Source organism: Oncorhynchus tshawytscha, linkage group LG09 (assembly GCF_018296145.1).
Source record: "Oncorhynchus tshawytscha isolate Ot180627B linkage group LG09, Otsh_v2.0, whole genome shotgun sequence".
In the NCBI taxonomy this organism is placed as follows: domain Eukaryota; kingdom Metazoa; phylum Chordata; class Actinopteri; order Salmoniformes; family Salmonidae; genus Oncorhynchus; species Oncorhynchus tshawytscha.
The window spans coordinates 71323906-71349371 of NC_056437.1; the positions used below are offsets into that span (position 1 = coordinate 71323906).

General features: G+C 44.7%; 2 protein-coding genes and 3 non-coding genes across 10 annotated transcripts in view; all 5 read left to right on the plus strand.

The window, feature by feature from the left end:
* The window catches only part of LOC112258582 (F-box/LRR-repeat protein 19), a 32892-nt gene extending 27243 nt beyond the window's left edge, over positions 1 to 5649 (plus strand). For both annotated transcript variants that reach the window (XM_024433026.2, XM_024433028.2), the window contains 2 exons: positions 1588 to 1809; positions 2136 to 5649. In XM_024433026.2, the coding sequence (XP_024288794.1) occupies positions 1588 to 1809; positions 2136 to 2293 (380 nt within the window). In that variant the 3' untranslated portion in view covers positions 2294 to 5649. The remainder of the gene's footprint in view (positions 1 to 1587; positions 1810 to 2135) is intronic.
* Positions 5650 to 6316: 667 nt separating this feature from the next.
* LOC112258583 (importin subunit beta-1-like) lies at positions 6317 to 25414 on the plus strand. Of its 5 annotated transcripts, none has more exons than XM_042327348.1 (22): positions 6319 to 6653; positions 7604 to 7662; positions 10987 to 11169; positions 11529 to 11729; positions 11962 to 12114; positions 12393 to 12461; positions 12579 to 12668; positions 12985 to 13095; positions 13472 to 13573; positions 14367 to 14591; positions 17690 to 17881; positions 18393 to 18523; positions 19070 to 19217; positions 19456 to 19527; positions 19890 to 20034; positions 20920 to 21002; positions 21348 to 21455; positions 21768 to 21911; positions 22304 to 22409; positions 22928 to 23042; positions 23426 to 23587; positions 23952 to 25414. In XM_042327348.1, coding segments are annotated over exons 1-22 (2640 nt in total). In that variant the 5' UTR covers positions 6319 to 6613; the 3' UTR covers positions 23953 to 25414. The 5 variants fall into 5 exon arrangements, with proteins under 5 accessions (XP_042183283.1, XP_042183282.1, XP_024288797.2 ...); XM_024433029.2 differs by having other exon boundaries at positions 12393 to 12452; XM_042327351.1 differs by having other exon boundaries at positions 6319 to 6477; positions 10987 to 11729.
* LOC112259504 lies at positions 21090 to 21233 on the plus strand. Its single transcript, XR_002954856.1, has one exon. It is a non-coding gene; the product is annotated as a small nucleolar RNA SNORA79 (small nucleolar RNA).
* Positions 21969 to 22102, plus strand: LOC112259506. Its single transcript, XR_002954858.1, has one exon. It is a non-coding gene; the product is annotated as a small nucleolar RNA SNORA79 (small nucleolar RNA).
* LOC112259505 lies at positions 22586 to 22729 on the plus strand. Its single transcript, XR_002954857.1, has one exon. It is a non-coding gene; the product is annotated as a small nucleolar RNA SNORA79 (small nucleolar RNA).
* Positions 25415 to 25466: the final 52 nt, after the last annotated feature.

The window sequence follows — 25466 nt, forward strand, 5'->3', positions numbered from 1 at the left end:
TATACCAGTACAGAGGGATATGCCAGAAAGTGAAACAAGTTTCAGTAAGATTGTATTTTTTAGCATTTATAGCAATGGTTATTAATTGTACTGCAGGGATGGACCGGAAATCTCAGAAAATTGAGGTTGTTGTGGCAGCTGCAGAGAGGTATTTGGGTGTGTGAGACTTGAAAACAGAAGAGTTACAGGATATGTTAAGTTGTGATGTCCCACCCTTTCAGGGTGATGTCATGAGGTAGGAATTAATACATTTAATTAGTGGAGTAGGGGGGTGTTCATTTTATTTTGTATAATTTTGAAATGAGTGAGTATAGTGTTAGATGGTAGGGTATTTATTTAGTACATTTTTCTTTTTCAAGTAAAGTATAAGGGAGTTGTACTCCAATCTAGTAGGTGGCGGTAATGCAACAATTTGGATGCCAATCGCTGTTAAACCTCATAGAAGAAGAAGTAACCTGCATTACACTATGGAAGGGAAGATGCCGTGCTGTGTTCATTGGCATTTGTGACATTGTCTATAAAATGTACTGTTTAATTTCACTGTACTGTCATGCTTGTTTTCAGTGAATATTGTTGCAAGTGAAGAACCACTCCCTTTTCATAGTGCAGTAGTTCCCACACTTTTTATAGTCCCGTACTCTTTCAAACATTCAACCTCCAGTTGCGTACCCCCTCCAGCACCAGGGTCGGCGCACTCTCAAATGTTTTTTTTTTTTTTGCCATCATTGTAAGCCTGCCACACACACTACACGATACATTTATTAAACATAAGAATGAGTGAGTTTTTGCCACAAACCAGCTCGTGGTAAGTGACAGAGCTCTTATAGGACCAGGGCACAAATAATAATAACCAATAATTTTGCTCTTCATTTAACCATCTTGCATATAAAACCATATTTGTTCATCAAAAATTGTGAATAACTCACCACAGGTTAATGAGAGGGGTGTGCTTGAAAGGATGCACATAACTCTGCAATGTTGGGTTGTATTGGAGAGTCTCAGTCTTAAATCATTTTCCACACAGTCTGCCTGTATTTAGTTTTCATGCTAGTGAGGGCCGAGAATCCACTCTCACATAGGTAAGTGGTTGCAAAGGGCATCAGTGTCTTAACAGTGCGATTTGCCAAGGCAGGATACTCTGCAATTCACAGAACCGCTTGTTGCAATTTCGGTGAGGCTCTCTAGTTCAGATATTGGTAAGTGGACTGGAGGCAGGGCATGAAATGGATAACTAATCCAGTTGTTTGTGTCATCTGTTTGGGGAATGTAATTGCGCACCCAGCTCACTCAGGTGCTTCGCTATATCACATTTGACATTTTCCGTAAGCTTGAGTTAATTTGCACACAAATCATACAATGATGGAAAGACAAGTGAAAATGGTTTAGTAAAAAATGTAAGCTTGTCTCTCAAAAAAACGTGTCTATTTTGCCCCTTGATAACAGCTCATTTTTTTGTATGTGAATCACATTTTTATTTGGCCAACCCCAATTTGGGAATACCTGTCATAGTGCATTACATTGATAAACACACAGACTGTGAATCCTAAAAGTCCTGTAACATGTCTTGCTTTGTTCTTGGTCGAAAAGCTCATGGCGAGAGCAGAGGGGGGAGGTTCCAGAACGTAACAGAGCTGCGATTGGCCGGGCTGGACTTGACAGATGTCACGTCCCGCCTGTTGGTGCGCTACCTTCCCCACTTGACCAAGCTGGACCTGAGTCAGTGTGGCAACATCACGGACCAGACCATCCACACACTGACCTCCCCCATGTCTCCACTGAAAGATAGCCTCACCCACCTCAATCTGGCAGGTAAAGACTACACGGTAGACTCACTAGCCCCAAATACACCAAGGTAGGTACCCTGTTTTTTGTTTGTTCGTATATTTGAATATTGCAGGTTCAGACTACTGATGACCAGGGATCTGCTCCAGATACTGACCTTTTCTTCCTTCTGAGATGTTTAATCATGCTAAAGTAGCAACATACAGAGATACTTGTTGTCTTATTTCCCAACGATATCAACCTGGCTCCTGGTTGAAATATTCAAACCACGTTTACTGATTGAAGTTTTGCAGTCATTGTGGTTATGTAGGTTGACCGTTGGTAGTTAACCTCCTGTTTTCTCTTGTCCGCAGGCTGTGTGAAGGTGACTGAGCTGTGCCTGCCCCTGTTGCGCCGCTGTGCCTCCCTGCAGAGCGCTGACTTGCGCTCCTGCACCTTGCTCACCCCTGATGCCTGTCAGCTCCTCTCCTTCCCTTGCCCTGATGATAGAGTGCTGCTCAAGAACAGCTAAGGGCCTGCGACGCCTCCCCCCACACACATACACACACATCAACCCCCACCACACTACAGAGATAAGAGAACGAGAGGGACCCTGCGATGTGGGCAGTGAGCCAGCCACTGAGGGAAAAGGACATGGAGTGGGAGCCACGAAAGAGAAAAGTGGGATTAGAGAATGAGAGAACCATAGACCTTTGCCTACATTTCTCTGGATCGACTTGTTTGTGAACGGACATCATTGAAAATGTTTTAGCATGTACATATTCAATATCTGTACAATGGGTGTGTGTATATAAATGTAGTTTACTGTAAATTACCCAATCCGCCCCTTCCCTCTCTCCTTCTACCCTCACACCAACCATTATCCAGCTGATGTGTATAGGCACTGCGCCACTGTCTTGAACTAGCATCATTTGCACTCCATAATCAAAAACTCCTGACGAACTAATCAATTTCCTCTTTCGTGGCGTCAGACTACGAAGAATGTACCCAATGCCAGAGGCTGCGCCCCATCGGAAGCCGTTTAATGTCCAGACGGATGCTGGGCTCATGTTAGTGTGTATGTCTTTGTAAGTATGTGTGAGAGATGTAAACGGTGTTAATGTGACAGTTGGCGCGAGAAAGAGACGGAAACATGACCCGTGTACGTCTCCTTCACCGCTAAGCTCTCTGCTGCCCTCAATCTTTCTGGGGGTTAAGGACATTCAAGGCCCTACATATCCTGTTCAATGGCCGGAGAGCCACTAGAGCCCATAACTCCTAGCCCCGACCACAACCCCTTATTTTCCTTTTTTCCTGCCCAACGTGCCATTCTTATGGGGTCTGTCCATCCTTGTCAATCTGATTGTCCTACTCTGTACACTGGACAGCCCTTCCCATCACACTCTGTCTCTCTGCTGCCATGGCTCTTTTGCAGCTTGTGCTGCCCACTGTCTGTGCTGTGTGCGTACATTATGCAGAGAGCTGGACCTTGCTGTGTCCGACTGCAATGAACCATGCTTACCGTACTGTTTCATACCAGACCTGGAATTTGCCACGGCCCCTTTCTTCACTGCTTCACGATGCCTGGCTGATGTAACATTATCTTGTATATTTGCAGACCGGTTCAGTCTAGATCACGACCGCACGAACTTCCAGTCAATGACTGACACGTTTTGAGTATGACTTGGGAAAACTGTATCGATAACAGAGACCGTCCGTTGCACTGCGCTCGCTGCGCCACGTGGCAGGGGGGATTAAAACTAAGGCTGACCCTGGTTGGACTTCTGCCTCAGATGTGAGGGACTTTGAAGATTTTCCCAGAATTGGGTTTTCATTTAAGTGTCCACATGCTGCTTATCTTCCAAAGCCAGGAACATCCCAGCCCATCCAACCTGCCTCGCAGTGTCATTACCTTAAAGGTCTTGTAGGATGAGGGTTTGATTGAATCAGTTGTAGCAATTCCCCAAATCGTTTCTCCATTAGGGTACCCCTGAGCATGCTGGTTTTGGACTCTAATCACAAATCCAGTGCAGTATTTTATTCAGGCTCAACTTTTTTAACCAATCAACTCTCAATCCAGTTCAGAGGCCAACATCAACAGTCAGTTGTTCCTTTTTCTGCTCACCCTATCATTATTAATAATGGATGTTATCGGTTGAAACCAGCATGTACGGAAGGTTGTTCAGACCAGAGCCCAAGCTGTATTTTATTTGGTTGAGCTGTATTGAATTAACATGAGCAGTATTTGACATGAGTAAACGTCATTCAGCTGAATGGGACTGCATTGGACCAGTTCAGAGAGTAGCTATTGGACTCAACAGGCCAGTTCATTCAGTATTGGACTGGACATCACTTTGTCATGCAATGCTGGACTCAACCATGCCAGGTTGGGTCAAGTGTTTTTTTTTGTCTGTCTCCTCCTTCAATAGCAGTTGTCCACTTCCTGAGCCATGTTGATCTGGATTTGTGCTTCAGTGCCACAGTGGATCTTGCTGCTGTGTGCTATCTGGAACTAAACCCAACCAACTCTAGGTGGGTTGGTGGACGGTCTTAAACCTCAATCTGTAATTCTCATCTAAATCACGTGTTTCCGTATCCTTTCAACTATTCTGTTTGACTTTGTGATTCCATCCTCATCGTTTCAATTCCCAATACCATTTATTAGAACTCAAATCAGCTTCCTTTGGGTATAACATGTAGGGCTAGAGGCCTGCCAAGTAACTCTAGAGCCACTAGACAAATGGTAGTTGTCCCAATGCATTCAGTTGTACAATTTTAGGTATCTCCCTTTCCCTAAAAGGTTGGTTTGAAAGGTCACATGCCCAGCTTGGACAGCGATTTCATCTTTACCCAGTGTATTCTAAATCGCTTCCAGTGTTCCTGTGTGAATTTATTGACTTGCGTACAAAGCATTGGTACCAGGATTGCACTAACTGATTGATCAGAAGACCATTTAGGAGGGAACACTGAGCTATAGTGTGCTTTATTACCCTGAAAGTGTATCTATTAAAACAGGTCAAATTAAGACACAGCCAAATCATGAACCTTAAAAAAGAACTTGATTCAAAAGTAGAACTAATTAGCTGTCCATGCTAGTTACCATTTAGCTGGGTAGTCCAGCGTGTTTCAATGTTAGCTCAGGTTGAGTCCTACTTTAGATCATAGATGAGTCATTGTTGTTTGCCACTAAGCAATGCTGCTTACAGAGCTGAGCTTACCAAGTAGCAACTGTAATTGTGGTGGGCTGAGGCTTACAGCAAAGCAAATGTCCAATATATGGTGGGAAATTGCCTTGTGCCATACACACTCATCCAAATCAATATTTAACTTTTCATAGACTGAATGGGTCAGTTTTCCAAAAATGTTTACTTCCATCAGTAATGTGGGGTTGTTACTACTCCTCGTCATCCAGTTTGTTCATCAGCGCACAATCTAGCATGCGAAAGCATATCAAAAGTTAAACTGACAACCACTTTCGGAGAGAAAATAAATGGGTAGCGGTTCATGGGAATTGATCCGGTTGTCTGATAAGGACATTATTCCAGACTCAAATCTGTCATCTTTTTCACTCCCAGCCTAGCCAAGTTGACTCAGATTTGACCCCTAGATTGTAGTCTTGTCTCTACCAAACTGTATTGCACCAGAGACGCACTGGGTCAACATTGTCATCATCACCTCTTGCCAAAATTCCTGCTTTCTTTGATAAGGGGCATTTTATCCATTTATTTTGCTCTTGTTTATTTGTTCATTGTTTCTTCCATTGTGTTGATCAAAATGAGAAAGAAAAGTAGAACAATGTGAAAAGAGACAAAAAGAAACTCAAGGCAGCTACTTTTGAGTGACTACTGTAAAATGACTAACTAAATAAAGACAGTGGGGTGTTTTTTACACTGTGTGGCCTCTGCTGATTTCTCAGATTTTACATTGAGTGAGCTGCTTATGTAGACAAAATTACATAGTCCACTTTCAATTTAGCTGCTGGCGGTTTCTGAAATGATGCACAAAACAAATGGCCCGCCCTGGAGGGCAGCTGTGACGGATCAACCAAGACTATCACTGACCAAATCAATAGTGCCCCCTATGGACCTGAATGGCAGGGTAAGGGACGATTTATTTTAACTTTGTCCAAATATTATGATTATTATTGTTATGCGGGTGGTCCTCCAAGTTCGGTGTCCTGGTTGCACTCTGCCATGGCTTATTTCATCACGTTCATTGGAAATAAAAATATATAGGCAGTACATAAGTATAGGGGGATTACTTACTTACGTGAGTCGTACCAACTGAAATGATGGTCAAATGTCATTCCATTCGCCTAGCTACCCATTTTGTCCACTCCACATTTGGTTTAGAATTGACTGAGAAGTCAGATAATTGTATGGTTGATTTAGTACAGGACATCAAAGCTACAACTTCGACAACAATTATACAACAGTTGGCTAATACCTTAAATGTTTTGGTTAAAAATGAATATATTTATCTTCAGACAAGGTTCGCGCACATGCATGCGCAGGAGAGAGGGAGGAGTTTAATTTTTATTTTAAATGCCATAGCAGCGGCGTGTGATATCCTTCCGCGGGAGTTAAACAAGGCCTTTCCCCTCCCGACCACAGAATGGACAAGCGGCATTGCTGCTTAAACAAATTGTTTTAAGGTTCCGCGTTTGGAAATAGCGCATATCCAGAGTAAACTAATCGGCTGGAGGATACCCGGCGTGTATGTTTTTCTCACCAGCTTTCATTGTTTTATCCACACGGTCCTGTTACATTTGGCTGAACACTGAATAAATAAAATCTGGGGTTGTGCGCGGCAATCTAACTAGCGACTTCTGTTAAAGAGTGGTTGGGACAGAATGGAGCTGATAACAATCCTCGAAAAAACTGTCTCTCCGGGTGATTATACAGTTCCATATACTCATCTTGAACAGTTATGTGAAGAGTTTAGGCCCAGCAACTTGACATATCTGTATTTGATAACGATTACGGGTGAAAGTTAAATCAGAAAAAGGGAGTAGTGAAGTGCCTTGCTAGCTAGGCTGCTAATGTTACGGCCTATTCACTCCGCGGATCCGGCTTTCTGTTATGAACTCGCTAAATTTTAGCACTGTTAATAGTTAAATCTGGGCGGCGTTGACAGAGCTGCCAGTTGTCAAAATGTATTATCCGTTGAAAAAGTTGTCACCCACATAGTTTGTCATTTTGATGTCATGTTTTTACTGGGTTTAGTTACCTATCAATTTACTTGGCTAGCTAGCCACTCATGTGTAATTAAGTCGGCCCTGCGTTGCACGCCAGCCAACTTTACAGTCTAGATTACTAGCTATGTAATGTAGCTATCATGTGGCGATGTGGGAAAAAATAGAATAGGCCTGTACTCGATCGTGTAAACCTTATTAGGTCGTATACGCTAGCTAGTGAAGTATGCACGTGTGCATTGTCCGTGGTGATGTAACTAGGACGGCTAACTACGTTAGCTAAAGTTGGATATGAGTTGATTAGCTCGATGGCTAACTCAATCTTTGCCATCAAGTAGCTATCCGCTAGTGAGCAACGCATCCCCGGGAGCCAGCATGTTGCATGACATGAGTCACCTTTCTAACGAGTAAGGCTTGATGAATTGGCTGTTTCATTTAACGAACTAATATCTCATCATGAAATGAACACCCACAATTTCCCAAATAGATTACCGCAGTAGCATTGAATGTGATCACTGCTAATCGTGGTAGCCTAGCTAGCTAGGAATTGTAGATGTATGCTAACATAACTTTGCTGCTTCATGTTGTGGCTAACCAGCATGTGCACTAGCTATTCACATAGTGTAACTCTAACATTTCCCCCCTCAGATCGAAATGAACTGGAGGCGGCACAGAAGTTTCTGGAGCAGGCGGCAATTGAGAATTTGGTTTGTATAACTACACATTTCAGTCAGACGGATAATGTATTCCTATCATATTCAGGTCTAGCGCCAGAAAGACAGGGCATTGAATTGCCGCCGTTTTCAACTGGACCGTTCCTTCCCCCATTTTAACATTATGGCAGCAACGTCACACACCTCTGACCTAGCATTAACCCACGTTACCTAGCTAGCACACTAGCTACACTCACGTAGGCATCCAGTACCTCGGCATGGTCACTTGGCACAAACTAAATTACGACACATTATCGTTTAATTGATTTTTAAATTCATTCAGTTGAATATCACTTGAGCAACAAAAAAAACGGCATTGAAAACGAGTACACTGCCAGTGATAGATCATTACCCTGCTTTGATATGAACACACGTGGCTAACATGTTGTAATCCTATAGCTAGATTTGTGTATGTATGATATTCATGTACCTAATAGTTAACCGGAAAGCTGCCTGATAAGCGTTTAGTAGTGAGTAAGAGCACTCGTCCCCCACTGACAGATGGTCATTGCATTTTTGGAGTAGAAAGCAAGCGGGTGTAGCTAGCTGGCTAGGGAAGATGAAGTAAGGGTAATCTGTCATTGCGCTACATTTTTTGCACAGCTATATAGCTTTGCTATATGAGTGCTTGTGTGTATGCACTCTGCCCTTTTAGAACATTTATGCTATGATGTTTACTATTTTGGGCAGTGGCAGATCCCTGCAGAAAAAGCTAGGTTATGCAAGGTGTGCAGGGCTCATTTTGAACCGACATTGACATGCTACTTACATCTGACACTTACCCTTTCTCCTGCTCACTCTATATTGTCCATGTGTTACATACAAGTTACATGTGTTGTATATTCTGCAGGGTACTCAAGCTTGAACCAGTGAGTTTTCGGTTACTGGCCCTACACTCTTAACCACCTCAAATGTCTATGCGATGTTTGCTGGACTGTGCAGCTCTGTTAATGATCAGTTACATAATTAGCTAGGATGATCAAAAACTATTAAGGGAGTTTTACCCAAATCAGTAGTCAGAAGATGACATGGTACAAGTCTTGCTCAATGTTTTTTTGTGGTGCCCGCCTGTCTTTCATTATCATTGAAGACCACATTGTGATTAAACCCAATCTGTCTTTTGATCCATCAGCTAAAGGACATAGAGATTTCCTCTCATCTAAATATTTGGACATACTTTTTCAATCTCCAGGAAGCCTGGTTAGTGACGCCAAGCTAGAACACTTGATGCCTCATAGGCCCCACTAGCGGGATCTGGAATATGGGTCACCGGTGGTATCCACAGATGAAATCTTATAGTGAAAATTTGTCACAATGCAGAGTATACAGTGCCTTCGGAAAGTATTCAAATCACTTGACTTTATCCACATTCTGTTACAGCTTTATTCTAATTTCGATTAAATTGTTTTTTTCTCTTAGCAATCTACATACACTACCCCATAATGACAAAGCAAAAACAGGTTTAGAAATTCTTGCGAATTTATATAAATAAAACTGATCACGTTTACATAAGTATTCAGACCCTTTACTCAGTACTTTGTTGAAGCACCTTTGGCAGCGATTACAGCATCGTGTCTTCTTGGGTATGACGCTACAAGCTTGGCACATCTGTATTTGGGCAGTTTTTCCCCTTCTCTGCAGATCCTCAAGACCTGTCAAGTTGGATGGGGAGCGTTGCTGCACAGCTATTTTCAGGTCTCTCCAGAGATGTTCGGGCTCTGGCTGTGCCGCTCAAGGATATTCGGAGACTTGTCCCAAAGTTACTCCTGCTTCCGCTTGGCTGTGTGCGTAGGGTCGTTGTCCTGTTGGAAGTTGAACCCTCGCCCCAGTCTGATAACCTGCTCCAGAGCACTCAAGGACTTCATCAATGATCACTCTATTCTTTGCTCCCTTCATCTATCCCTCGATCCTGACAAGTCTCTCAGTCCCTGCCGCAGCAAAACATCCCCACAGCATGATGCTGCCACCACAGTGCTTCACTGTAGGAATGGTGCCAGGTTTCCTCCAGATGTGAGGCTTGGAATTCAGGCCAAGCAGTTTAATCTTGATTTCAGACCAGAAAATCTTTAATCATGGTCTGAGAGTCTTTAGGTGCCTTTTGGCAAACTCCAAGTGGGCTGTCATGTGCCTTTTACTGTGGAGTGGCTTCCGTCTGGCCACTACCATAAAGGCCTGATTGGTGGAGTGCTGCAGAGATGGTTGTCCTTCTGGAAGGATCTTCACTCTGGAGCTCTGTCAGAGTGACTGTCGGGTTCTTGGTCACCTCCCTGACCAAGGCTCTTCTCCACCGATTGCTCCGTTTGGCCTGGCGGCCAGCTCTAGGAATAGTCTTGGTGGTTCCAAACATCTTCCATTTCAGAATGATGGAGGCTGCTGTGTTCTTGGGGACCTTCAATGCTGCAAAAAGTTGTAGGTACCCTTCCCCAGATCTGTGCCTCGACACAATCCTGTCTCAGAGCCTACAAACAATTCCTTTTCACGCAGGGCTTGGTTTTTGCTCTGACGTGCACTGTCAACTGTGTGACCATTTATATAGACGGGTGTGTGCCTTTCCAAATCATGTCCAGTCAATTGAGTTTATGACAGGTGGACTCCAATCAAGTTGTAGAAGCATCTTAAGGATGATCACTAGAAACAGGAAACACCTGAGATCAATTTAGATTTTCATAGCAAAGGTTCTGAATGCGTAGGTAAATAAGGTATTTCGGTAAATTTCTTGACATTTGCAAAAAATGTCTAAACCTGTTTTCCGCTTTGTCGTTATGGGGGTATTGTGTGTAGATTGCGGAGGATTTTTATTTATTTAATCCATTCTAGAATAAGGCTGTAATGTAAGAAAATGTGGAAAAGGTCAAGGGTCTGAAAACTTTCCGAAGGCATTGTATATGTAAAACAGACCCAAACAACTCAGCAGGACTTGTATGAATTTAGCAGTTTGTTGTTTTTGGTTACACAAAAGCATTACAGATCTGATTTAAAACTACCACATATGGATCATTAGTGTTTTGTGGAGGCCACTGCTGCCACTCACTGACTGCAGCATGAATGGAATTTAGTGTCTAAATTGTTTTGCTGTTCCATACGAACCTGCTCCGTCATGTCTGTTGATTCCTGGCCTCCTACATCCTTCAGTTGCTGAATGTAACTGTTGAACATTTCAGTGTCACTGCAGTGAAATCTTACTCATGCCAAGGACTGAAAGACTGGTGATGACAATTTTTTTCTTACCTGTGTTTTACTAAACCACTACCATCTTATGGCCTGATTTGTAAAAATACATTTTAAAAATCTCTCCCCACTCACTCTCCCTTTCTCCAGCCCACGTTCCTGGTGGAGCTCTCCAAGGTGCTCGCCAACCCTGGCAACACCCAGGTGGCTCGCGTGGCCGCAGGGCTGCAGGTGAAGAACTCGCTCACCTCCAAAGACCCGGACGTGAAGACGCGTTACCAGCAGAGATGGCTGGCCATCGACGCCAACGCCCGGAGGGAAATCAAGAACTTTGTAAGGAGAAACTCCTCTTCCACCTCTTAGTGCATATTTATTTATACTTTCTAGCTTTAGTAGGATTTTGTGGTCTCTTGACTCCCCACCCACTCGTCCTTTTTTGGGGTTGAAGTATATTAAAGTCTATATTACGGTTTTAAGTGACAGTGTGGGTTACACAGTGACAATCATGTCATTCAAATATCCCCTGGGGGAAAGAGGATCCTGAAGTTGATTACTCTTCGATAATTTAACCTTAAACCTACCCAGCCAAATTACTTATTTTTCTTAAGCTCTTCGCTCCTATAAGAACCAATGTCCTCCATCTCACTCGGCCTCACCCAGCCAAATGCACCAGTTGATTCACTCCCCTCCAGGTTCTGCAGACCTTGGGCACGGAGACGTACCGGCCCAGCTCGGCCTCCCAGTGCGTGGCCGGCATAGCCTGCGCAGAGATCCCCGTCACACAGTGGCCCGAGCTCATTCCCCAGCTGGTGGCCAACGTGACGGACCCCAGCAGCACCGAGCACATGAAGGAGTCCACCTTGGAGGCCATCGGATACATCTGCCAGGATATAGTGAGTGCCCCTGACACACACACTTGCGTACATGAGGGACACGGGGGTTATAATCTAAAAGTCAAACTACTGTAATATGAAACTTGTGACATTGTGTCCTCAATTGCACAAAGACAACATTTCAGAATCGAACCTAGACTAACTTGATGTCTGTGTTTTCATGTGCCTGTTCCACTGCAGAGCAGACGTAGCTTCCACGAACAACTGTCTTCTCTCCTCCCCTGTGCCGTAGGACCCTGAGCAGCTGCAGGACAACGCCAACCAGATCCTGACAGCCATCATCCAGGGCATGAGGAAGGAGGAGCCCAGCAACAACGTCAAGCTGGCTGCAACCAACGCACTGCTCAACTCACTGGAGTTCACCAAAGCCAACTTCGACAAAGAGGTATGTTTGTGTCTCCTGCCCTGCCTGTGTCCCACTATGTTAGTGTTTAAGTTCCTCCTTTGTCACATGCTGCGACCCCAAAAATGGAAAGACGAAATGGACAAATCTGAGCTTGTTTATCGACTTAACGGTCTGGTCTGATGATGAGAAATCGTGCACCACGCTGAACGTGTGATGGATAACCCCTACCACAATATCTGAGACCTTCGCACAAGGCTGGGTTTCGAATGCTTTGTCTATGTGCCTGTCGTAACAGTGAATGGGTTTGTGTTTTCCAGACGGAGAGGCACTTTATAATGCAGGTCGTCTGCGAGGCCACACAGTGCCCAGACACCAGAGTGAGTATCGTGAGTTTCTCTTTTCTATTTAAATCCTTTTTTTTTTGGCGCATTTTATTCCATGCTTTCAGCCAATAATCATCTTCTTAACCAATGTTGATGGAATGCGATGTCTGTCTCCCACAGGTACGAGTGGCTGCCTTACAGAACTTGGTGAAGATAATGTCTTTGTATTATCAGTACATGGAAACGTACATGGGCCCAGCACTGTTTGCGGTAAGCAACCCCCATGCAGCAACATGGTCTTGCTCTGTGGTCTTTACATGTGCTTCTACTTTCTGAAGTACCGGAGGCAGAGAACTCCAAACAAGGTCTTGGTGGACCTTATCAGTTACTGATATTGTAGCGTCGCTTGTTGACCTCTGGTCTGTGGTGAGAAATCATGCACCGCGCCGAAAAGGCCTGATGTATAACGTCCTACCACAATATCTGAGTCCTGCACGGACGCCAGTAGTCCGTATCAAGGACACTCCTTTTAAATTAACCCCCCACACCTTTTGTTTTTGGTTTGCTGCCTCCTCACCCCGAACAGATCACAATAGAAGCCATGAAAAGTGACATTGATGAAGTTGCCTTACAAGGAATCGAGTTCTGGTCGAACGTGTGCGACGAGGAGATGGACTTGGCCATCGAAGCGACTGAGGTGAGGACCCCCCCCCCAACACACACACTTCCAAACGTGTTTCAACTCTATAAACTAAACACAAGGCAACACTTCAGCCCACGAATATATAAAACATATTTACATAACACCAGAAATGGTCCCAGTTAGCCATGTTGCTGAGTGATGATCTATCTCACCTGTCTGGTCTGATGAGAGATCCTGAACCACGCTGAACGCCTGATGGATCACCACTACATGAGACCTGCATGTACCTTGTTATTTTGTTAACACTCTACTTTCAGCCATTAGGCTGACATCCTTACCTCGAGGGGGTTTGTTAGATGCAAAATGCATACAATGGACAGCAAAAAGGTCAATATTCCTCTAAGCTTGGTACCACTCGCTCTCTCCCCAGGCATCGGAGCAGGGCCGGCCTCCGGAGCACACCAGCAAGTTCTACGCCAAAGGAGCCTTGCAATACCTGGTGCCCATCCTCACCCAGACACTCACCAAGCAGGTACGCAGGGGAAGAGCCCGCGGCAGTCATTTTACACCTCGTTAACCCCTTCATTACACGTTAGGGATGATTGATAACGATGTATCATTTACTAGTATTAAAATCTCTATTGAAACACCATAGCTGGCAGAATAGCTGGCAGAATAGCTGGCAGAATTCTCCAGCTTTAGATGAAATGAAGATTCTGACTCCTAGGACAAAATCGAAGACCTGCATAGACGTGCAACCAGTCAGAATTAAGGGGGAGGGCGGCTCACCCATCCAGACACCAATATTTAGTGTCTAATACCACAGATGCTCCCCCAGGAAGACAGTGTGCTACTGCTACCACCCATTTTTATAATTAGTCAAAGTGTACCATGTGAAGTCTAGCAGGGAGGTGTGAGTGTTTCTGTACATGCCATCGCAGTCTATCTATTAGGGGCTTTAATGAGAGGCACTGTACTTGTCTAGCTGAGTTTTGTCTGTCCTTTGTGTTGGTATCTGTTCTTTTGTTTGTATCCTTTGCTACTCAATGTCCTTGTTCATATGCTACAGGTAATTGTTCATGTAAATATATGCTATTTTCCTCTGGATCTCCTTCCCCTGTGTACACGATCAGGTCATCTCTATGTAAATGCCTGTATTTCCTCTCACCTCCTATGTGCAAGTCCAGTATAGATTCCTTTCATACTTCTCCCCCCCCTCTATGTTCCTCTGTCACGTGACATTGGTTTTATCTCTCCTTTCTCAATGTCATAGCGTTTCATGTAAATGCGTCTCCTCTCATTCACCCCTCTCGCTTCCTCCTCAGGACGAGAACAACGACGATGACGACTGGAACCCGTGCAAGGCGGCGGGCGTGTGCCTGATGCTGCTGGCCACGTGTTGCGAGGACGACGTGGTGCCTCACGTGTTGCCCTTCATCAAGGAGCACATCAAGCACCCCGACTGGCGCTACCGCGACGCCTCCGTCATGGCCTTCGGCTCCATCCTGGAGGGGCCCGAGCTCAGCCAGCTCAAACCCCTCGTCATCCAGGTGACTAACTTCACCACATGAAGACATGCTGTAAACTACTATTTTAACAGTTTCGCTCAATTCATTCTAATTAACCTCATAATTAAGATACAACCCCTCACTAATGTCAGTGGTTGCAGTCTTTGTTAACATAACCTGGTTCAAGCATTCATGACATTACCCTGAAGAAGGCACAGTGATGCTGAAATGTAGGTTTACCCAATAAATGACTGAGTTTTTTATATATATATATATATATTTAATATGCTGCTACTATTACATTTTATTCGCCGTTAGTCAGCACCTCCATGCAAATTAATTTCTCTGGGTGTGCTCCAGCTTTTTATTAGACATGAAGACATACCACATGATCTCAACCAGAGAGCCTGCTATAAACTAACATATCAGATAGAGGAGACCATCTGCTAGGAAATTATCTTTGCATCTTACGCATAGTAGTGATGGGATGTTCTTTTGACTGACTCAGATATTTTCGTTCGTTCAGTCAAAGGAACGACTCGCTAGACACCTTTTTGTTCATTTGAGTCCGTAATGGCCCGCGCACACAGGACCGACCCCCCTACCGTTGAACTGAGAACTCGAGTCATGATTCTACAAGCGTCTCGTTCACCGTAGGGGGGGCTTATTGGAGCTGTCATTTGTGATTGCGACATGTGAAACTGTGCTTTAAACAATGTACACTGGTTGATTGCTAGGCCCACAACTAAGATAGTTTCTTTATACATGTGAAACTGGGTATAGTTGTGGCTGCAACCGGACTAGATTGTGAACGACTCTTGGTGTAATGCATTTTTTTAAACGTCTTCTGTGGGCGTTGAGCACAATGCTCAAACTGCGGCCCCCAGAACGATTCATTCTCCAGGTTGAGTTTGTTGAGCAGAGGCTGTGTGTGTTTTGGTAAAAAATAAATAAATACAAAAGTTGTGTCAATGATGTTCAAGAATCAATGAATTGCCGTCGTTCTTGCACCATGCGATCAATTACCAATTCGAAACATGTGTTTTTCTTCTCGGCGCTTATGATCTATTTCCCCGTGCGCGTATGACCGAAGGTCGGTGGTCGGCGCACATCTCTGGAGCCACTGAGCCAGGGGAGCGTGTATTAATCCCGTTGTAGGTCGGACTCACTGCGGCCAGTACTAGCAGGTCGAAACGAAAGACGAAAATGAACCAGTCGCTCCAGGAAAAACGAGTCATGCGTCTCGAGTCGTTAAAAAGATTAGTTCAAAAAGAACGACTCGTTCGCGAACTGCACATCGCTAAGGCATGGCCCAACCAGCTCAAACCCCTTTTCATGCAGGTAACTACACCAGCTACCACTGTATAAGGATACCTACTTCCTGATACTGCTGATTTTCCCAAGGGGAAGTTTCGGTGGAGTTTCACAGCAGCGTAGACTAACATCCGTACTAACAATCCACCGTCTGATGGGTGTGGCGAGCAAGGAAGAGGATAGCTTGTGGCCAAGTAGAAATGTATCTGTTGCAAAGGTCATCTCTAGGCTGCAAGTATTCCTCAGTTTCCTTGTGTTGCACGCCCATCACATAATGCATTGTCTTCTCTTTGTGCTTAAACTCCCCTATGGTTTATAATGAAACTATCCACAAGTTTGGCTTTAAATACATTTTAATTTCATCTTTAGATGAACCACAGATTAAGTTGTTGCAAGGGTGATTGGGTTTTTACAGACATGTTCACTCACAAGTAGGGTGGACTGGAGAGGCTGTGAATAGGGTGGTATCCGCTGAACCACCATGTTCTTTCATGGCTGTGTGTGTGTGTGTGTGTGTGTGTGTGTGGCTGTGTTTCCAAAGGCTCCCTAATTTAGTGCATTACTTTCTACCAGGGCACATAAGTAATGCACTATGTCAGGAATAGGGTGCCATTTGGGACACAGCCTATGCCCAAATCCTTGACCCCTAAGCCCTATTGAACTGATAACTGAATTGGGTGCTTGTCTCAGAGTGAGCTGGTGATAAGCTTGTGCAAGTGTCTATAATCACACCACTGAAACCTGTCATTCACTAGACACCAAATTCAAGAAAACTGACAAACGGGACTAGCAGACGTTGTCCAATAAAATACTCTGGTTTACGTTATAAAACAGAAATATATGAAGCAAGAAATGTCAGCAGTGGAACCTTGTATCTGGTCTGTGATGAGAAATCTTGTACTCAAGACCCTGAGAACCCTGATGTTTAATAGGATTTATCTGAGACCTGCACAGACAAGTTCAGTAAATCTGCATTTAGACTTTCTCTGTAGTAGTGATGATGGGGGGACAATTGCAATATTTTTGTGTTAGTTGGCTGTACCTGAACCAAAACACTTGTATTTTTCCTTCATAGCTTATTCATTAAGTATGGAAACAATTTTTGTCTTCACTTAATTCCATGACTCATAAAACCGTATTTTCCCATGGCTCTCTTGTGCCTCTGCAGCAGACATATGGTGAACAATATGTTTGGAACATCGAATTGCAATAAAATCCCACTTTCGAATTCCCAGCCCTACTCTGTAAATGAGGGGTGGGCAACTCCAGTCCTTTGGGGCTTGATTGGTGTCACACTTTATCTCCGTCCCAGGGCAAACACAGCTGATTTAATCAAATTGCATTCTAAACTGAAGATCATGATTAGGTGATTATTGGAGTCAGGTTTGTTAGCTGGGGCAAAACTGTGACCAATCAGGCCCAGAGGGCTGGAATTGCCCACCCCTGCTGTAGAGGCTCTGAGACAATGAGACAATCCCTGGTGGCCCTTTCCCTGTTTCTGTAGTCTGGCGCACTACTGTTGTAAAATCTCGCCCACTGCCCTCCCGCTCCTTCCAGCCCATGCCTCTCTTGCTACACCTGAATACTGCTGATATATTAACAGTACCTTTCTTTCTCTGCCCATCCATGCCTGTCTTTTTACTCTTGAACACTGGTTAACAGTACTTAATAATGAATACATTAGAATGTATTACATTTCTATAGCGCTTTTCATGGAATCTCAAAGCTCTTAAATGGGGAGACTTCATGTATCGCTGCTCCCCTCTGCTTATTGACACTACTGTGGTTAACGACCAGTCTGCTCTTGTTTCTCCCCCCCCCCCCAGGCGATGCCCATGCTGATTGAGCTGATGAAGGACCCCAGTGTTGTGGTGAGGGACACCACGGCCTGGACGGTGGGCAGGATCTGTGAGCTGCTGCCGGAGGCGGCCATCAACGAGGTGTACCTGGCCCCTCTGCTGCAGTGCCTCATCGAGGGCCTGGGGGCCGAGCCACGCGTTGCGTCCAACGTCTGCTGGGTGAGACAGAAGCTAGAGCAGCTAATTTATTTATTTTACCATTGTTTTTAAAAAACCTAATTCAACACGTTGATATCCAATGCATTTAAAATCATTGAGGATAATGCCAGAAGTTGAACAGCTTATTTCCATTGTGGTCCTCTTGTGGGCCTCCACATGTAGCAGTAGTTCTTTGTTAATCCCACAGATAAGGATTTTTATCACCACAAGCATCAACGATATACTGCACAGTACAAAGACACTTGCTCAATTACAACAATTGATCTCCGTCCACCCCACTCGAGTGGAATATGTTGCATCAAAGTGTCTGTAGTTGAGAGAAATACCTGTCAGGTCTGTGACGAGAAATCATGCACCACGCTGAACATGTGATGGATAACCCCTACCACAATGTCTGAGACCTGCTAGAAATGTTTTTCTTTTTTAGGACCAAAAATAATGATTCATGGGTTTTCTTATGAATGCCCTCAACTTCTCCCTCCATCCCTCTCTCTCCCTTTCCCTCCCTCAGGCTTTCTCCAGCCTGGCGGAAGCCGCGTACGAAGGCACAGATGCAGCAGAGGAACAGGAGGAGCCTGCCACCTACTGCCTCTCCTCCTCCTTTGAACTCATCATCCAGAAACTCCTAGAAACCACAGACAGGTAGGCAGGACTGTCCAGAAACCGCAGGCAGGACTGTCCAGAAACCGCAGGCAAGACTGTCCAGAAACCGCAGGCGGGTAAGCAGGACAGTGGGTTGGAACGGCACCTTCTATTGACAGGTCTATAGAGGTTTAGAAACCTCTCCACTTGGCTAGGCAAGCTAGACATTTTGTATGGAGGAGTTCTAGAGTTGGCTAGAGACTAACTCTCTCTAGTTTGTGATGAGGAATCATGCACCACACTGAACGTGTGATGGATAACCCCTACCACAATATCTGAGACCAAAAATGCATTTGGAGATGTAGAATGGCGTTAAAATGTACTTCCTCAGGAATTCTTTTTGAAGCCCTAAGCTGTACATACCCTTTTGAAGGCTGTGAGTCTCTTATCCGGTCTCGTTGTCCTAGTTCGATCAGGTTTATGTATTTAAGTGCACCAAATGTTTTGCTAAGAATTGTACACATTTCTGTATAATATTGTTTTGATGCTGCTGCATAGTAATGATTTAAGTGAAATAAATCAATGTCCTTCCTCTGTGTCCACCAGGCCGGACGGTCACCAGAACAACCTGCGTAGCGCGGCCTACGAGGCCCTGATGGAGATTGTGAAGAACAGCGCCAAGGACTGCTACCCAGCCGTGCAGAAGACCACCCTGGTCATCATGGAGCGCCTGCAGCAGGTCCTGCAGATGGAGGTAGGTCCCAACCGAGAGAGGAGGGATGGGATTGATGGATTGGGGTATGGCACAAAAGGGGGGCTTTTTGGTCTGTGATGAGAAATCATGTACTCACTACTCTGAAAACCCCTGATGTTTACTTAAGGATTTATCTGAGACCTACTTTACACTATTATACATTTTGCTTGGAGCCTTTTCTATATTGAATAAACTCCCATTGAATAATCTGTTTTTCATGCGTTCTCTCTCTCCTCAGTCTCACATCCAGAGCACGTCGGACAGAATTCAGTTCAACGACCTCCAGTCCCTGCTGTGTGCCACCCTGCAGGTGAGACGAGTCGACTTCATTCAGCTTGACCCTCAAACTATTTCGACCTCCTCGAACAAGAGGTAGAAGAAGGATACCTAGGGCGTTCCATTAATATATTTTTGCGGTCTTGAGTATTTTAAAGGTGATACACATTTTAGTATCTGTCTGGTCTGTGATCAGAAATCGTGTACTGAAAACCCCGATGACTCTAATTAGGAAGATCGAAAGCATACTAGGAAAGGAGAAGGCTTTATGAGGAAAGGAAACAACTTCCGGGTTTGACTTATCCTCTTTCCCGCTTCTCCTCACAGTAGCTAAACGACGTTCAAGTTAGCCTGTGCTATGTTAGGTTAACCCTTTCCCTCCCCACCTCTCTATAGAATGTGCTGAGGAAGGTGCAGCACCAGGACGCGTTGCAGATCTCCGACGTGGTGATGGCCTCGCTGCTCAGAATGTTCCAGAACACTGCCGGCTCCGGGGGCGTACAGGAGGATGCACTCATGGCCGTCTCAACCTTGGTGGAAGGTGAGCCGTTTAAAACTGTCACACTGTAGTGGATGGGTTAATTTAAAGTTTTTTAAATGTATTTTTGTTTTACATAAGTCACACACACGGGTTTTCTACCCACACCCTCCACCCATTTTAGTGGGATGAATTATGTTTGTGAATCTAAGCTGTGAAACCTCGTATCTGGTCTGTGATGAAAAATCTTGTACTCAAAATGCTGAAAACCCTGATGTTTAATAGGATTTATCTGAGACCTGTTTCCAGCCACTTGGTCAATGTTAAACTGATTTCCACGCTTCTTACAGTATATGGTGTGTCGCATGTCCAGTGTCACATGCCTCACTGAGCATGTTTACATGCACACTAAACATGTGGTGTAATGGCTTTGGTCATATAAACACCGTACTCTTCTGATCTTAATCGCTGTACGGTCACGATCAAAGTCAACATAAGCCTATTTAAACAGCTCAGAAAACCCAGGTATCTCTCTGAAAGATTAGGCTATAGAAACGGCTCAGTCGGTGTTCCAGCTGTGTGTTTGATCTGTGCTTGTGCTAGCACCAGCAACTCAAGCCTCTCTCGAATGCCTGAGTTTGGACAAACTCAAAGTAAGAATCTTAGAACTAGTTTTCAATCGAAACTTTGTCCGAAACTCCGACTCATAGTTTTCTCAAAAATAACATGGTCGCCATGGGAGAAAGCTTATTTTGATTGAAGATCAAAAGATTTCTACATTTGATCAAAGTGCCGTCAAGGAGACTGAATTTAGATATGGCCAAATGTACAGGATATTCTTCTTGCAAAGCATTTGAAATGTTAATTGTCATTAATCCTACTGTTCACAATCGTATTATTGTGTGCATGTAACCATGTTGTTCTGTAATGTCTTGTATGTTTCCTCAGTATTGGGTGCTGACTTTCAGAAATACATGGATGCCTTTAAACCCTTCCTGGGAATTGGATTGAAGAATTACGCAGAATATCAAGTGGGTTCTATGATATTTTTTTTTTTCAAGGATTTATATTCATATTAATCTCTTAAAGCAAAAAAAATAAATTGTCCTCCCTTCCCCTGACGCCTGTTCCTCTCACTGCTCTGAGCTGTGGCAGTTGGGATTTTAGTTCGTCACAGAGTCAAGCAGGGTCTATTTCACCCAGTGTTCATGAGGTAGCAGGGCTGCCATTGTCTACACTGGACTTTGCTGGACCCCACACTTGAAATGCACTGCTTTAGTAGCTAAGTTCTAGTAATGCTTGCTGTAAGAGTCAACACCTGATTAGTTCACCTAGCTACACCGCTCACTCACCCACCCTTCCCTCTCTCTCGTCAGGTGTGTCTGGCTGCGGTGGGCCTGGTGTGTGACCTGTGCCGGGCCCTGATGTCCAACATCCTGCCTTACTGCGACGAGATCATGCAGCTCCTGCTGGAGAACCTGGGAGTGAGTTGCACTTTAGTTTCTGCCACCAGTGTTGGTAATGATGAGGCTGCCATTATTGGTCCTGGAATGTGCAGGACCATACACTTGAGTCGTATTGCAGATTTACCGCCTCCTTTTTATGGATTGGTTATTTTGTAGAGACATGCAAATGCCTTCGTGTCAAGCTGACCGTGGACACCCCAAAAAAATAGGTTTTATCAGAAAGAAAATGGTTCTAATTCCAACTGTCTTTGTTTAGTAGGGTAAGTCTTGTGGACACTAATTCAGTTTGTCACCAGTACTGACTATGGATGTGGGTGTTGCCCCCCGCAGAATGAGAATGTGCACCGGTCGGTGAAGCCCCAGATCCTGTCGGTGTTCGGAGACATTGCCCTGGCCATCGGAGGAGAGTTCAAGAAGTACCTGGAGATCGTCCTGGACACGCTGCAGCAGGCGTCGCAGGCACAAGTCGACAAGGTAGAACAGATGGAGAGGCGCTGTACCACATTGGCATCCCCTTGTTTCGTTTGACCCTGACGCCTGTTCCTCTCGCTGCTCTGAGCTGTGGCAGCTGGGATTTTAGGTCGTCGCAGGGTCTATTTCACTCTGTGTTCATGAGGTAGCAGGGCTGCCGTTGTCTACACTGGATTTTGCGAGACCCCACAAGTTTCTTCCTTGTTAAGTTTGCCTCTTCCAGAGTTTGTTAGTAATATGGTGGCCAATGGTTCAATCTAGCAAAATGTGTTAATTGACCAGTTACTCTTATTGAAGGCCTTTTGGATTCATCAAATGACCGTTGCGCACCTCGATGTGGTCTGTCCTCCGTCCCTCTAACCTGCTGTGTGTGTTGGTTCCTTCCCCCCTGGCAGACGGACTATGACATGGTGGACTATCTGAACGAGCTGCGGGAGGGCTGTCTGGAGGCCTACACTGGCATCATCCAGGGCCTGAAGGGAGACAAGGAGAACGTGCACCGTGAGTCCCCTAGCCGCCATCCTCCCAGCATCATAACTAATCTACAGATCTTGTGGATCTAGTATTTTGGCGTATTGCTGACTATGGTATTGATATTGTATCTTTTAATTGTCTTGAGATGCCAATTGTAGGATTTGCCCGCACTTGTGTTTACAGTGGAGACTGAGTCCTTCCGCTGACGCCTGTTCCTCTCGCTGCTCTGAGCTGTGGTAGCTGGGATTTTAGGCCGTCACAGAGTAAAGCAGGGTCTATTTCACCCAGTGTTCATGAGGTAGCAGGGCTGCCATTGTCTACACTGGACTTTGCGAGACCCCACACTTGCACATTGTGGCATTTGCTGATTTTCGGACTTTGCAGTGTGCCATGTTTTCCTAACAAGCATCCTTAAATCACCTCTGCCAGAATATGGCCACTTTGATGGAATATTGGGCATCTGTCACCTCCGTCTTAATTCTCATGATTGTGCCTAACATTGTCTTCATTGTATCGTTCTGTCCCGCTCTCTGTCCTACCTGTAGCTGACGTGATGCTGGTGCAGCCCAGAGTGGAGTTCATCCTGTCCTTCATCCATCACATCGCTGAAGACGAGGACCACTCTAATGGCGTGGTGGCAAACGCTGCCGGACTTATAGGGTAAAGCAACTAGGATTATCTCAGTGGTAGTGACGCTTGCTTTGTGGATCACAATAATATTGAAGATGCTTTTGGTACGACATAGCATAAAAATGTTAGGGGCAGCTTGGGCTAAAATGAATGGAAAAACACTGAAATATAATTGAAATTATTTTTTTAATCTAAGGAAAACCTGTCTGGTCTGTTAGATCTTGTACTCTTAAACCCTGATGCTTAATAGCATTTATCTGAAACCTGCACAGACACTGTCGGTAAGAGGCCTGAAAAGGATCGGAGTCGTGTTCCCAGCGACTTGATCAATGTTAAACTGGTTCCTCTGCTTCTTCTTACAGTATGTAAATGGTGGTGTTCCTGTGACATGCTTAGTTAACCCCCCTCCTCAGAGACCTGTGCACGGCGTTTGGGAAGGACGTGTTGAAGCTGGTAGAGCTGCGGCCCCTCATCAACGACCTGCTGACTGAGGGCCGGAGGTCCAAGGTCACCATAACCAAGATGCTGGCCACATGGGCCACCAAGGAGCTGCGCAAGCTCAAGAGCCAGGCCTGGTGAGTTACTGACCTTAATGACCTACTGACTGACAGTCACCCGTACAGCACTTCTAGGGCACCATGAAACCGCAAGGGAATAGCCAAGGGAGAATTATATCTATTTATTAACAATGTACATTTTGAAAGTTAATGTTGCGTTGGGAGATACTTATGCAGGAAATGCTAGTCTTGTCCATTTTATTTCAGAGATGGCGTGAAATTGTAACCATTCGTGATTTCATGAAAGAGCATGTATCGTGTAAAGTCACCAGAATTTCACTGGAGCAGCCTAATGAGAAGGATCACTTTACATGCATTGAGCACGTGAACACAGAACTTTGGCTCCTACAGCAAATAACCCTTTCTTATTTTCCCTCTACAGAGTTCATGCTTGTTGGGGATAAGCTAGACAACAATGAAAACACCCCACTGGAGTTTCTTCTGTCTTTTGCGTCGTGTCCGAGTTAAAGCAGAAGTGAAGCGTGCGCTGAGATGAGTGTCTGAGAATGTGAGAGTGAGAGTGAGAGTGAGCGAGGATCGACGTCACACCACCTTCGTGAGTACAATTCCAGCAGTCGCCGGCAGACCAGCAGCGCCCCACCCCTGAACCCCCACCACCACTTCCTTTGCCCCCCTCCCCCAAAACCCTCTTCTTCGGGCGCCTGTGGACTGATTCTGACTTGACGACAAGGACTCCACACAAAAACATGGATCGCTGTAGCCGGGTAGTTCTAGAACTCTTCTGAAAAACTAATATTAGTCTACAACAGGATCACCAGAGTAGAGAGAAATGAACTGCCAAAATGTGGTTCTCTTTTGAGGGAAAATTACAAACACAACATGATACGAAAGAACTCAACTATTTTGCTCTTTGACCGATTAGTGGAAGACTTTTCCCTTGACTTTGGTTCCTTCAAGCACTATATGGTTGTGGACTTCAAAAATGGAGATGGTCAATTTTACGCAAACGTGAACTGAACCGGAATCTGAAAAAAGCTCATTTTTGGGGTGTTGGAAATGCGCCCAAAGGATCACTCTGGAGTTGAAAGAAGACAAAACGAGGGGGATGAGCGGGCGGTCTCCACCCCCCTCGTCGCCTGCCTCTCCGCAATCCTCCAGAGCGTGGCAGGGGTAGAGCTGATCAGCCTGGATGATGGAGTGTGTCTGTGAGGGAGGGGATTCACTGTCTCTACCCCCCCCGGGTTATTTCAAATAAATAATAACGCTTCAAGCAAATTCAGTAAGATCTATTTCTGATGCTGTTTGGGAGAGGGCTGTGGGGGCTTGGTAGATGATTTATTGGCAGCACTTGAGTGAATTGGCAAGAAGGTTTTCTTTATTTCCTGCAAGAGAATCACTGACAAATGTTCACCATTTTTCTTTTTAATGGCATCAGTTGTTTCTCTTCATCTTCAAGTGTGGGCTTCTAGATAAAGACCCTTTCTTGCCAGCCCTGTTAACAAGAATCGGTGAGGACTTGTGCGTTGAGTGCATCAGGATCATTCAAGGCTAGGGATAACTACATTTGACATGTAACACTGACATCTTCTTAGTGCCAAGATGAGCAAGGAGTAGAAAATGAGTGCCAAATTTAGACTACTCATCAGGGTAAAATACAACAAGCAAACACATACTTGCCTACAGTATGCAGTTCAGAAATAAATCTATAATTTGAACTACATGAACAAGTGAATTGGGCTTGTTTCAGTTCCCATTTGTTGGTTTCTAGGTGCACTTAGTTGGAAAAGGGTCACTCACCAAGCTGTTAAAATGAGAATTGAAGCTGTTTGTACAAGGTTATATTTTTCCATTGCTATGAAAAACAATAAAATGATATCAAACATCCCCCAAGCAGTTCTGGTACTTTGGTCTGTATTTTGTTTCTTGCAAATGTTTA

What these genes read in the sequence shown, in the direction of transcription:
- LOC112258583 (XM_042327348.1), top strand. Translation starts at nt 6,614, where the DNA reads ATGGAGCTGATAACAATCCTCGAAAAAACTGTCTCTCCGG. An exon ending in GATACATCTGCCAGGATATA is followed by an intron (nt 11,730 to 11,961) that starts GTGAGTGCCCCT and finishes CCTGTGCCGTAG; the next exon opens with GACCCTGAGCAGCTGCAGGA. An exon ending in CCCAGACACTCACCAAGCAG is followed by an intron (nt 13,574 to 14,366) that starts GTACGCAGGGGA and finishes CTTCCTCCTCAG; the next exon opens with GACGAGAACAACGACGATGA.